This window comes from Vombatus ursinus, unplaced genomic scaffold, assembly GCF_900497805.2.
Source record: "Vombatus ursinus unplaced genomic scaffold, bare-nosed wombat genome assembly UNPS02014779.1, whole genome shotgun sequence".
Lineage (NCBI taxonomy): Eukaryota > Metazoa > Chordata > Mammalia > Diprotodontia > Vombatidae > Vombatus > Vombatus ursinus.
This window is the reverse complement of record NW_020954557.1, coordinates 42,010,806-42,025,153: the sequence shown is the minus strand read 5'-3', so window position 1 is coordinate 42,025,153 and position 14,348 is coordinate 42,010,806. Positions and strand designations below refer to the sequence as shown.

The 14,348-nt window shown below is 35.3% G+C and overlaps 2 protein-coding genes across 5 annotated transcripts in view; one reads left to right on the top strand and one right to left on the bottom strand.

Moving 5' to 3' along the window:
- The window catches only part of SCRN3 (secernin 3), a 33,284-nt gene extending 19,508 nt beyond the window's left edge, over positions 1 to 13,776 (top strand). For 3 of the 4 annotated variants that reach the window (XM_027865826.1, XM_027865824.1, XM_027865827.1), the window contains 3 exons: positions 197 to 377; positions 3,434 to 3,661; positions 13,689 to 13,776. In XM_027865826.1, the coding sequence (XP_027721627.1) occupies positions 197 to 377; positions 3,434 to 3,604 (352 nt within the window). In that variant the 3' untranslated portion in view covers positions 3,605 to 3,661; positions 13,689 to 13,776. Of the gene's footprint in view, positions 1 to 196; positions 378 to 3,433; positions 3,708 to 13,688 lie in introns of all 4 variants that reach the window. The other variant, XM_027865825.1, reaches the window with a different exon arrangement.
- Positions 11,853 to 14,348, bottom strand: part of GPR155 (G protein-coupled receptor 155) — a 51,009-nt gene continuing 48,513 nt past the window's right edge. The window contains exon 17 of the mRNA XM_027865821.1: positions 11,853 to 13,985. Within this exon, the coding sequence (XP_027721622.1) occupies positions 13,685 to 13,985 (301 nt within the window). The 3' untranslated portion in view covers positions 11,853 to 13,684. The remainder of the gene's footprint in view (positions 13,986 to 14,348) is intronic.

Here is a 14,348-nt window from a genome sequence, read left to right as displayed (position 1 = left end):
TGCCAATAGTGAATCCTTTGTTTCTATAAGAAGAGAATGTTAATACGTTTTAATATATTTCAGTTACATAAGTTAAACATAGCTTTATTAATGGAAACTTTCCTAGAGGGAGTAATAGAAGAAAATGAGTGTATTAAATATTCTTTACATCTTGATTACCCCAACAGTAATAAAGACTGTTCTTTTTTACTTCTAGATCTGTTTTTAAGCCATTCATATTTGTACCAAATATAGCTCAGTTACTAGAAACTAACTCACCAACATTTGGACATGAAGATCCAGTTAAAAAGAAGCCACGTTTTCAGAGTAAACCTGACAGAAGACATGCTCTTTACCTCAAACATGAACAGGCAATTGAAATAATAGATTCTAATGAGGTATGAAAATTCAATTTAATTGAACAAACATTTATTAAATGTCTACTATGTGCAAAACCTGTGATAGGTCTAGGCATGGTCATGGTGAGATGCAAAGTTTATATGAGGCAAAGGATCTGCCTTAATAGAGCTTACAGTTTGTTTCAGTGTCATCAAGAGTCAATTAACCTGTGTTTCATCCATAGTCACCAGTTTGAGTTTCAGCTTCTTGAAAGAAAGAGTTTGGTGAAATCACACATGTTCATTTTCTAATATATCTTTGAGGAAAATGGTATATTTGTGACATTCTTTTAGGATATACCTCTTACTTGAAGTCATACCTCAGTGTAAAAGTCATTGAAAGGCAGATAGTTCAGTCTATTATCTAGTATCCCTTGTTGTCACATTAAAAGGTAATATTGGGCAGGATGGATTATCATTCCGATGTGACATTTATTTTCTTTTTTCTGAATATATGAACATTCCAACATGTCACTTATGTTCTTTATGTTTCTTTCTGACATAGCATTTATTTTTAAATTAGCAAACAGTGGTGATAAGAATTAGACTGCACAGTGTCTTATATTTGGGTTCAAAAATCAGCTTCACAAATAAAAGTTGCAGGAAGTATGGCTGGACAGCAGTTTGTCTGAAAGAGATTTTAGGGGTTTAGAGTTAGGGTTAATAAGAATTTTAACAGTGTGGTATGGCAACCAAAAAGACTTCATGAGTCTCAAAGTCTCATGAGAGAGATAGTGTCCAGGAGTAGGTAGGTAAAAGTTCCTCTGTACTATGCCCTGCTCAGAGGGCATGTGGAGTTTTGCATTTAGTTATGGGCACCACATTTTAGAAGGACATTGATAGGCTTTAAAGTATCCAGTGGAAGGCAACCAAGATGGTAAAGGGTTTTAATATCATGCCACAAGAGGATTGGTGGGAGGAAATGAAAATGTTTATCCTGGAGAAAAGAAGACTTATGGGGTCATGATTGTTCTCTTAAAGCATATAAAGAGACTCATGGTGAAGGGGATTAACTTTATTCTGCTTGGCCCCAGAAGATGTGATGAAGATCATTGTATACAGAAGTTGGGGCTTATGTTAGGAAAAAATTCCTACCATAATTAGCATGAGTCTTTAAGTAAAAACCATATGACTACTTGTTGGGTATACTGTAGATAGGATTCTCACTCAAATACAGGATAGACTAGATAGTTTTTGAGATCCCCTTCAAAATCTTAGGATTATGTGGAAACAGGTTGGTCAGTTAAGTGGGGAAAAAAATTCAGAAACCAGTTTTGATCAGAAAAGTTGATTCATAGTTATGTGTTGACTCTGCCTATTTTTTTTTATCACTAGTTCCTCTTTCTCCTATTTTAATTAAAATTTGAAAATGTCTTTCTAGAATCACAGAATTTCAGAGTTGGACAGGACTTTAGAATCCCTACACTCAAACCAGAATTCATTCTATAAAACACCTAACAAGTGGTCACTCAGCCTTTACTTGAGGAGAAAGCCACCATTCTCAAGATATTTCAACTGTTTCTAGATAGCTCTAATTATTAGGAATTTTCCCATTGATTGCTTCAAGTTCTGCTCTCTGAAACTAAGCAGGTTAACCCCCCTTCTGCCTGATGGCTTTTTAAATAATTGATGACAGCTGTCATCTTCCACTGACGTCTTCTCTTCTCCAGGCTAAATAATCCATTCCTTTATTTGATTCTCACATGGCATGAGTTCCAAGGCCCATTGTGGATGCTTTCTAGCTTATTGGTATCCTCTTAACAATATGGCACCGAGAACTGAATTCAGTATCCCAGAAGAAGTCTGAAGTATAGCAGAACTGGGATGGAAATTTATTGAAACAATTTTAGTATATGAGGCAAAAATTAGAATTATATCACTTGCAGGTGATCAATTTTATATATAATTTATATTCATTCATCAGAAGTATTTAAAGGTGCAGGAGCATAGGAGTTCCACTCCAAGGGTAGTCTTTGTAGACTTTAAAAGAGTTTACTGACTAATATGATGTTTTTTGTCAAATAATGTTGAAATACCTTTAAAAATTATGAATTTTTAAAAAATTATTAATATTTCAGGCTACAGGCAGTATGTGTTAATTATAGAATAGCAATGTGGTATATGTGAAAGATGGGTATATGGGCCCTAATCTTGGCTTTGGCACTTACTGGTTGTGGGATTTGGGGCAGGTTACATAACTTTTTTGAATTGCACTTTTGTATACAGTAATGGTGTTGGGCTTTATTCCTAATTAAGTTACTTCCAGTGGAAAATTTGAAAATTAGTTTCTTCCTTGTATATTTCTTTCATTCATTCATTACACATTTGTCAACTATTTTTAAGCAGAACCAAATATTAAATATTATACAGTTACCTATTGTGCAGAATAGAATTAAGAGCACAAGAGTAGTCGTAAGTGTTCTATAATGTCTGAGCATCAATTTCTCATTAAGTATGGTCTACCAAAAAAAACATTTTGTATTAATTTCAGAAAATTTTACTTAAATGGTTTCAGAAACGGGAAGCCACAGACACTTTGAAGGGCTGCGTTAAGAAATTTTCTTGGGGCAGCTAGGTGGCGTAGTGGATAGAGCTCTGGCCTCGGAATCAGAAGGAACTGAGTTAAAATCTGGCCTCAGATACTTGACCCTTACTAGCTGTGTGACCCTGGGCAAGTCACTTAACCACCCCCCCCAAAAAAAAGAAAGAAATTTTTTTCCTTTTCTTCCCAATGTTGGTAAAGAAGTATAGTCTTAAAAACCTATCCCAGATTTCCCTCTAGGGCTATTTCTGTTTTTTTGTTGTTTTTTGTTTGTTTGTTTGTTTGTTTTGGTAAGTCTGAATGGCAGCAATTTAAAAGGTTTTTTTGTTTGTTTGTTTGTTTTTATCATTTCTGCCTTCAAATGATGGAGTGGGAGAGACCCATGAAAATTATTTAGAAATTAAAATGCATCTTGCATGAATGGGTTGATAAGTGAGAGGCTAAATAAATGCATTTGTTGATCTTTTGAAATCTTGTACTGTATTAATATTTTATTTGAAAATTATTCTTTTAGGAAAGAGGCAGAAAAATGCTGGAAAAGATGAAGACACTGGAGAAAGAAATGCTCAAAGAGATGGAATCAGTCCTTCAGAATAAGGATCTTGATGTGAACAGAGCTGTTAAACTTTTTTCTCAATGTGTGAAAAATGAAATGAAAATTTATGAGTCAAAAGTTGGCTCTTAGTGAACATACCACGTTCAGAGGTCTTCTTCAAAGGCAGTCCTAAGCTTATTAAATCTGGTAAATCTGAGTTCAGTAGACTTTATTACTCTTCAGTTATATTCAGGTGACTGAAATTTAATCTTGACTATTATAGTAAAACCATCAAGCCATTATTTTTCTGGGACACTAGAGAAGAAAGTAAGGTTTACATGAATTTTAACTGATATGCTCATTTCATAGAACACTTAAATGTTACTTGAAGGTAGCAGATTAGAATATGATGTCACTGTCAAAGTAATTATTAATTTCAAGCTGATTTTCTAATGCTGTGTGAAAGCATAACATAGGTACAATGAAGTACAGATTCATGTATAATACTGTTATTATGCAGTATCCTAAAATGTCTTTCAATTACAATTAGAAAACAGACTGTTCTTTAGGGATGCAGACTATTATTTTAAAAAATGAGTCATCTGAGACTAAACAGAAATTAACAGAACAGGAACTTTTTTTTTTTTTTTTTGAGATTAGGTCTCTGTATCTCTCCCAGGCTGGAAGTGCACTGGCCTCTTGTGGTCTTGATCCCATTGCGGCTTTGCATGGAAGCTTTGAGCCTGATCCCTTTCTGACCTGCTCTAGGTTTGCTCCTCCCTTTCGCAGCCTGTCCCATCCTTACCTGCCCTCCCTAGGGCCCCCCATTTTAGTGCCACACAGTGTAGACACCTGATTGGCTTTAAGCCTCCTATAGCTCAAAGCTCTTGAGCTCAAGTGACCCACCAGGCTCAGCCTCTCCATCTGTAGGGTTCACAGGCATGTGCCACCATGCCCCATAATAAGAAACTTTTTAAAGATTTGCATATTGCTCTTCTGCTTGATTTCAATGTATTTATTCTGCCAAAGCACTTTATGCAGCACAAATGTGCTGTTTGTAAGACTGTGACTAACCAGTGAATTCTTACAGTTGATTTTCTAGTATATTTTGGGGGAAAAAAAAGATATCTGAGCCTTATTAAATTAGTTTCAGCTGAGTATCTGCATTCCCAGCATCTATGTACTTCCAAACTTTGTACTTGCCTTTCCTGCCTCTGTTAACTTGTGTTCTTCTTTTCTTTATTTCATTCTGTAGGAGGAAACCTTGTCTGGGAGCAAAAAGATGGAGAAATCTAGGCCTTAGATATTTTTTTTGTCTAATGTTCTTTCACTCTCTCGTATTCATTCAGACGAGGGGGAAAAGATTAGTAAAAGCAGAAAATTAAGTGTTTGGGCATATATTTCAAGCAGGTAGTGTTTAAATCTGTTTCTGGGGAGGTGCCAGCCTGCACTGGTATAAGGAATTTCTTCTCCTAGGAGTTCTCTGTATCAGTGAAATTACAAGTTTGATCCCTTTTTCTATCCCTATCAAGGTTAAAAGTACATTGCAGGAGCAGCTAGGTGGCACAGTAGATAGAGCACTGGCCCTGAAGTCAGGAGGACCTGAGTTCAAATGTGGCCTCAAACACTTGATACTTACTAGCTGTGTGACCTTGGGCAAGTCATTTAACCCCCTTGCCTACAAAAAAAAAAAAGAGAAAAGTACATTGCACATCTAATGCACGTTGATCCTTGAGAAACTAAAAGAACAAAGGTCTCAAGAATGTTGAGTGGAGTCCTTTATGGACGATTTATGAACAAATATGAACAAGAGTCATATAGAATGAGAAGGTTTGGAGTTGGGAGGGGATTCTGTTCTGCACTGATCGAGGGAGTCCCTACACTGAAGGAATAACTGACCCATAGAAGTAAGGATACAATACATTCAGATTACCAGGTTTGGCCTATGTAGGTCAAGTGTTTAAAAAAAATACGCTGTTTATTGTGTGGTTGCTTTAAGTACAGATTATTGATATTATATTTGTAATTGTAAATTTGTAAATTTTGTAACTGTAAAATTGTAAATTTGCCATTCTCGTACTAAGCTGATGCTCCCTTTACCATATGAACTTAGAATTTGTGGTTGGTAAAGGCCTCAGACACATCTGGCCCAAACCCCTCATTTTATAGGGGAAACATCTATAAAACATTTAGAGAATTTAAAGCTAGGAAGTATCCTAGGGGATCACTTAGTAATATACAGAAAAGTTCACAGTGCTAGAAGCAGCACATCTGGGAATGGGCTTAAAGAGGCAGTGACTTGTTTAATGTTAGGTTAGTGGCAGTCAGGATTTGAACCTAGGTCTCAACTCTTAGGTTCAATTTTATTTTCACCAAAATGCAATCTCTCATCATAGTGCTTTCTCTGTGTAATTTCTTAGTGAAATCTATCAATCCAGATGAGGCATACTACTTCCCCTTGTGCATTTATATAATTCATTTTTTATGTTGCTATTAACTATATTAAAGTTGACTTGTGAAAATAATAAAGTAGGGCACCAAAACCTTTTTAAGACTGAAGACATGTCAGATTGGGGTGTGTAGCTTGAGCCTTGCAAGTTTGCCTGCTTATATAATGGGTGACCTTTGGAGTTAGCATTAGGGAGATACTTGTAAAATAATTAGAGAATTTAGAGCTAGGAGGCATTCTAGGAGACCACTTAGTAACATATATAAAAGTTCACAGTGCTAGAAGCAAGACATCTGGATTTAAAGTCTGGCTTTTCTGTTTTATTATCTGCGTGATTTAGGCAAGTCACTTCACCTGTCTAGAGTTCAGATTCCTTATCTAAAGTATAAGGTCCATTGATCACGAGTTAGGAACCTAAAATCCAGGAACTTGTTTCTTTAAACATTTTGGTAAATGTATTTCAGTATAATTGGTTTCCTTTGTAATCCTCTGTATTTTATTTTATGCATTTAAAAGACAGTATTCTAGAGAACGGAGTCGAATTTATAAGAATAGAAGTCATTCCTCAATTGATAAATGGTCAAAGGATATAAACAGGCAGTTTTCAGACAAAGAAATCAATCATATAGTCATATGAAAAAATTCTCTAAATCACTACTGATTAGAGAAATGCAAATTAAAACAACTTTGAGGTACCATCTCACACCTATAAGATTGGCTAATGTGACAAAAACGGTAAGTGATAGATATTGGAGGGAAAGTAGGAAAATTGGGACACTAAGGCACTGTTGGTGGAGTTGTGGACTGATCCAACCATTCTGGAGAGCAATTTGGAACTATGCCCAAAGGGCAATCAAAATATACCACTACTAGGTCTGTATCCCAAAGAGATTTAAAAAAAAAAGGAAAAGGACCCATTTGTACAAAAATATTTATAACAGCTCTTTTTGTGGTGGCTAAGAATTGGAAATTGAGGGGATGCCCATCAATTGTGGAATGGCTGAGTAAGTTGTGGTATAACATGAACTGGTGCAGAGTGAAATGAGAAGAACCAGGAGAACACTGTACACAGTAACAGAAATATTGTATGATGATCAACAGTGAATGATCTTAGCTCTTCTCAACAATACAATGATCCAAGACAATTCCAAAAGACTCATGATGAAAAATGCTAACCTCCAGAGAAAAAACTGATGGTATCTGAATACACAATGACGCTTGTCCTCTTTTCCTTTTTTCCTTTCCTTCCTCAAAATGAGTACTATGGAAATGTTTTACATGGTTGCACATGTATAGCCCATATCAGATTGCTTACCATCTCAGATAGGAGGAAGGGGAGGAGGAGAGGGATAGAATTTGGAACTCAAAACTTAAAAAAACCCAAATGTTAAAAATTATTTTTACATGTAATTCAGGGGAAAAAATAAAATATTAAAAAAACAAAAACAGTATTTTGAGAAGGGGTCTATAGACTTCACCAGATTGTACAAGTAGTCTATGATTCAAAAAAAAGTTAAGAACCCCTGGATTAGGTAATTTCTTAAGGTTTCTTCTTAAGTCCTGGAATCTTAGTTCATACCCCACATTTTACATTTGAAAAGTAGAGGAAACTGAGATAAAATAACATGTCAAAGATCTTCCTTGTCAAAAATTGTCTTTGTCTAGTTGAACCTTTTTCTATGGAAACGTGATTCTGTTGTTTTTTAGTTGTTACTGTAATGTACAACTCTTCATATCCCTATTTGGAATTTTCTTGGCAAAGATAGTGAAGTGGTTTGCTAATTCTTTCTCCATCTCGTTTTACAGATGAGGAACTGGGGGAAACAGGATTAAGTGATTTTCCCAGGGTCACACTAGTAACCCCTAGCTAGTAAGTATCTGAGGCCAGATCTGAACTCGGAAAGATAAGTCTTCCTGATTCCAAGTCCAGTGTTCTATCCACTGTGCCATATAGTTGCCCATTTGATTTTATAATATATATCAATGCAAAAATATCTCCTAGACAGTTTGGCAGTTACACATCTTCCCCAGCAAGGGGTGCCACTATTATGTATTTTTCTCATATCTTTTACGACATTAATGTGTATTTTACCCAAAACTTCTTAGTTGGAACTTAAATTCCTTATATTTGTTAAACAAGGCCTTGCTATGGTATATGTTTTATATTTCCAAAATCTTTCACTACTATTGCCATGCACCAGAACTGATACCTTTTATTTAGTCCATTTGGTAGCTTATACCTAAACCTACAGGTTTTAGCTCTTTCCCTTTAGTATTTTAAAAAATCTTATCTCCATTTCATGAATTACAGTAATTTATAATAAACTTTGCTGTCAATTAAAATAATACCATACTACTACAGGATTGTTGCATTTAAATGAGAAAATGTATACAACAAAATCACTTTAACTATAAAGCATTATATGTAATTATTATTGATAATAATGATGGTATATAAGTGTGAGTACTCCCTCCAGTGGTGCTGAGTGCACTCCATGCCTTTTTATTTAGTGCTATTCGTTTTATATTTCTGTTGGTCCTCCATAAAGGATCTAGGCACTCAGGACCTTCCTCTGGTTATTTTTAATATTTCACAAATACCAGCGTAGTATTCAGGATGGCCATTTATTATTGCTACATGACATTGCCCACCTCCTTTTCTAGTTACCAGTATTCTCAATGAAGACTGTCACACTACTTTTAACATATTGTTGGCAAGTTGTTGAAAACTACTTATCATCTACCATGGATGTTTTTTTACATCCTCCGAAGAGCACGGTGTTCCTGTGTTTCACGGCCTTCTAGTATTATTACCTGGATAATTTTATGTTATAGAGCAGATCGTAATCATGGAAAGCATTATAGTTTTTCAAATGTGATCCACCCTGATCCCCAATGGGCCCAGTTTATTTTCCATCTGCAGTGTCTATCCAAGTTATATTTACTCATGGATTAGCTTGATGAACTGCCCATCCAACTACATATTATAAGCCAGGAAAGCCTGACTCAGCCTGATACCCTATTAGTTGAGATTCAACGTTAATACAAAATGAGGCACCTATAGGTCATTCAGCAGTTAACAAAAGGGTTTCTTCTTAGCCACAGCATAAAAGGGATACTCAAACAAGGATACTGCAGCACTTGGCTTGGGTAAACCAGGCCCCCATATCTCCATATGGAATTACATCTCGGCAACATGTGAAGACTCCTGCAATCTTGGGATATCTGCCAAATGTGAACTCCACATTTGGGTGGGCCTTTTTTGTGACTAGGAAACATCAGTATGGTCAGAAAGCTATGTCAAGTGAGGTGTATACAGCTTGAGCCTAAGGCCTTTGGCTCACTCAAATCTGGAGGACACATTCTGTCACCTTTCAGGGAAGAACTAGCCTAAGCCATGTTGCCAGGGGAGCGGCAACTCCTGTAGAAAGTGGTCCTGTCACACATGCATTTTTAGGTATTTCATTGATGCTTTTCTATTTAGTATCACTATCATTTCCCAATGACTCCTCCCCTCCTCCTCCAAGTTTCCTTTGTGAGGAATGAGCAAAACACCTTGGCCACGTTTGAAAGTGTAGACTACATCCCACACCTGTGTTCCCCCAAGCCCTCTGAAGTAGGATTGGTCACTGCATTTCTCAGACTTCTTCAGTCTTCAGCATTATTTTTCTTTACATTACCATAGTCATTGTGAAAATTTTTCTGATTCTGCATACTTCAATATTAGTTCATACAGCTCTAACCCAGAGTTTCATTGAATCTTCATTCTTTTACTTTTTTTTAAAATCTTCATTCTTAAGACACAAAAATGTTCCATTATGTTCATACACTACTGTACGTTCACTCATTTCTTCCGGAGTCAGAGTAGCCACTTTCCTTCTAGTTCTATGCTATTAAAAAGTACATGTTTGTATATATGGAACCTTTTTACTCTGTTTGACCTTCTTAGAGTAGTATGCCTAGTAATGGTATTGCTAGATCAAATGGCCCATGTACATTTGACTTTCTCAGTCTGACTTCAAATTGCTTTCTAGAATGAATGGACTAGGGGGCAGCTGGGTGGCACAGTGGATAGAGCACCAGCCCTGAATTCAGGAGGACTTGAGTTCAAATCCAACCTCAGACACAACACTTACTAGCTGTGTGACCCTGGGCAAGTCACTTAATCCCACTGCCTAGCCAAAAGAAAAAATAGAATGGATGGACTGTTTCATAGCTCCAACAGTGCATTAATGTGCCTGCCTTCCCACAACTCAACAGCTATCATTTTTGTCTTGTGAAGTCTTTTGGCAATCTCATTGACATGAAGTGAAATCTCAGAGTTGCTTCAATTTGTATTTATTATGAGTAATCTGGAGCATCCTTTCATGTGGTTGTTGATAGCTTATGCTTCCTTTTTTCAAAACTGCTCATATTCTTTGACAAGGCTCGTGTGTATATATTCCTTACCTATCTTGGATATCAAATTTTTATCAGAGGCATTTGCTGCAAAGATTTTTTACCAATTAACTCCTTTCTTTTAATTCTACTACATTGACTTTTTTTCCCATGCAAAAGCTTTTCAGCTTTAATGTTCTCTAATCACCTCTATACATTATTAGTTAAGAATTCTTTCTTTGGTCATAGTTGTGCAAGGTATGTCTTCTTTAGTAATCTGTTTTTTACTGTTTGAGTTACTAGTGTAATCTATAATGAACATAAAACAGTGTATTCTATATTTCTATCAAGTTCTAATACAAGTTCTTAAAAGTTTTAATACAAGTAGGATTTTTGAATAAATTATTGGCAACATGAGCATTGTAAAGAACACTGGACTGGTAGATGCAGGTTTTAACTCTAGTTATGCCCACTACTAGGTGACATTATGCAAATCATTTAACCTTTATATAGCCTTGGTTTCCTCATCTATAAGAAGGAGTGGGGTGGGAATACAGAAGGAAGGAGTTAATGAAATTGTCCCTAGTTAAAGTTGTCTTCTATTTAGTAAGATATTTTACCTTTTAAAAAATTAGATTAAAATTTCTAGAGGTAGTTGATGTATAATTAATAGTCTGGTTTTAAGATCACTTTTCAGAATTCCTCATATTATAATAATAGCCAATATTTACATAGATACCACCTATTATATGCCAGGCACTATATTAAGTGCTTTAAAAATACAATTTTATTTGATCTTCATCCTACCCTGGGACGCAGATGCTATTATCACCATTTTACAGATGAGGAAACTAAGGTAAACAGAGGTTGAGTGATTTGTGCAAGGTCACACAGCTTAGTGTCTGAGAATGAATTTGAACTCAGGTTTTCCTCACTCTACGCCCAGTCCTCCGTGCAACTGTGGTGCCACCTAGTACTCTGACATAGAATTTGGTTTTTAAAGTAGACAAACTAAATGGCTGCTACATTAATAATCATTCCAAGCATGTAGTACTAATACTGAGATGTTTCAGTGGGACAAGCTGAAACAAATACCCCAAAGAAACCTTTTTCTCTGCTTCTCTTTATGCTAGAGCATAAAGTTACATGCCTATTGTGCAGAACAAATGCTCACAAATCATCAAATCAGATGTGAGATTCAAGAGACCATTTTGGAGGCTCTGTGGAGGATGGACTAGATCAGGAAGAGGCTTGAGGCAGAAATTAGGAGGTTACTGTAATAGTCCAGATGAGAGGTGATGAGGGCCAGAACACAGGTGATGGCTGCTTGAGTGGAGAAAAGGGGACACAGACAAGTGAAAATTACAGGTTCCCAGATTCATTCATCCAGCACTTATACAATGCCTATAGTGCACCTAACACTGCAGAAATCATATAGTACTATTTAAGAAGAGAAAAATTTGAAGGAATGAAAATAAGATTGGTGTTAAGGAATGACAGAAAAGACCTCTTATGTGTTTTTTGCACTATTCAAATAAGTCAAAGAATTACAAGAAAAACATTTTCTGCAACACAAATTAAAAGAGCTATTTTATTGAGAAACTTGCTATATTATTGAGGTCACTGGTACAAAGATATTTTCATTTGATAAAACTGGCATATCCTTAATTCTAAAAATATTTTAACATAACAAAAGTACTCTGTTAACCAAACTTGCAGATCACAATGATCAACAGTTTTCTGTCAGTACTTTCTGTGCTAAAAGATGCAGTTTTCTGCTTCCCTTTAAGAAAATGTATGCAGTAACTTGTACAAAGATAAAACAACTGATTCTTAATCTAAATTTGAGATGCTTACCAAGCACGTAAGTTAGCATCTCAAATACTGCAGTTATAAATCAGTTGTTCCTGGCATAAGTTATATTTAAGCTTAAAATCAAGATAAACTCCAGAGCATTAGGACAGTCACAATTAGGATGTAAAAAACTAAAGTTTCCTTGCCAAGGTGACTCTAATTGGTAAAACAAACTGCTCTACCCCCAAAACATAATTTAAAACAAATGTCATAGCAAAGTGTTTAGATTTACTCTTATTAAATACACTAGAGTTTTCCTATTTTTTTTAAACATACAGATTTAAAAGTCCTATTCACCTTAAAAAAAAAAAAGGATCCAAGTAGAAAATAGAACTGTATCATTCATGTGGAAGTTAGATGCAATTAAATATAAAGAAACTAAACATTTTAAGTTAAATCAGCAGAGGGGCTAAATATTTAGCATTAAGGGTCTGTTAGTAAACAGGGCTTAAAAAGCAAGACAATACGGGCACAATATATTCTAGACACTTTTAAAAAGTGACTGTTAAAACTTATGAAATAAATAAAGCACACTAAACATCAAGTAACTCAAAGGTAACATGATCACCTTTTTCTCTCCATCTTTCCACCAATTTCAAGCCAGGAATAATATTTTATAACTGCACACAGCATGAATAACTTAAACTTGTAGATGCTTAGAAATCAGCATGCCAAAAATTAAATTCTAAAATTTATAGCAGCATATTAGATTTGGCTTCAAAAATAGTTTGAAATATGTAAAAAACTTTCATTTTTATCTTTGTATCCCCAGTGCATGGCAATGTGCATGGCACGTAAGAGACACATGATAAATAATTGTTGACATGAACCACTTCTTTCCTCTCTTAATTTCTCTAAACAGTGGTTCACATGAGATGTGCAAAAATTTTCTGAGCTGGGATGTGCAAAGTTACATATATGTATATATGTATACATATACACACACACACACATATACATATACATACATATACATATATGTGTATATATATCAATCAACAATTATGGTAGCAATTTTGTTGGTGTGATGTAGGTTAAACTACTCTAATCATAACATGCACAACAGAAGTTAGAGACTAGACTATATTTTAACTTCTGTTATGGATTTGTGGAGATTACCCCTACTTTTTGATGGAAAAGCAAGAATAAGTGTACTTTAAAAACATAAATTCATTGTGTTGCCAGTTTGAATGAGCACCACTTGTCAAGAAACTGTGTGGTGGTGGAGAAATGAAGAATTAGGAAGGCCTCTTAATAAAATGATTTTCAAAGTTTTTCCATGAAGTGCAATTGGTCAGTGCAAAGTATACATAATCATGAGATTCATTTACTGCTCAATATCCAACTGCAAAATTCAGCAATTTAGAGTAGTGGCTTATTTGGTTATTAAAATTATATGAAATAATTACATGCAAATCAATCATTAACAATTTCTGTCCAAACTGATGATTATTATATTCAATAGGAGCTCTCTAATAATAATGATATAGTAGGGGGAAATTGTTCTTCAGTTTGATAAAGATTCCTTCTGTGTTTTATATCCCCATATTTTAGGTTTCAGGGGAAAGTGAGGTAGGGGATGAGTGCTCAATTTCTACCTGTCTCTCCTGTGAGGATGCACCTGAATTAGTGCCTGGAGGACTTTCTGTGGGACTGTCCTGAAGAAATCGGTAAAACAAACATTCATCCCGAAACTCATATTCATTGGTAATGTGCTGGACAACTCCTCCTTGTACCAGCCTGTCTCCATACAGCACTGCTTCACCACGGTCAGAGGCAAGGCCAACTTCAATTAGCCAGTTCACCAGGTCACAGCCACAGAAAGTTCCAGTAGAAGTCTTTGCACCACACCTGTATGTTAAAGGAATGATTCACCCATAGGTTCTGTAAATCTGCTATCAGCACTGCATAACAGGGGACAGGCAAGAAAAAATGGGAAAACAAGGAAAGACAGCATGATAGTTGGTATGTAAAAAAGTATGGTAGAAAAGAAACCATTTTGGATATTAATGGTTTGTTAAACTGTAAAAATCATTTAAAATATGATAATTATGTTCATGAAAATAGTTAAAACTTAATACACAGAAAGCTATACACAAAAGTGACATACTATAATTGTGTGTTTAAATCATCATACAATAGCACCAACTTTTGTAATAGCTTTGTTAAAGACTACTACACTACATAAAGTTTAAATAAAATTTGTCCAATTAT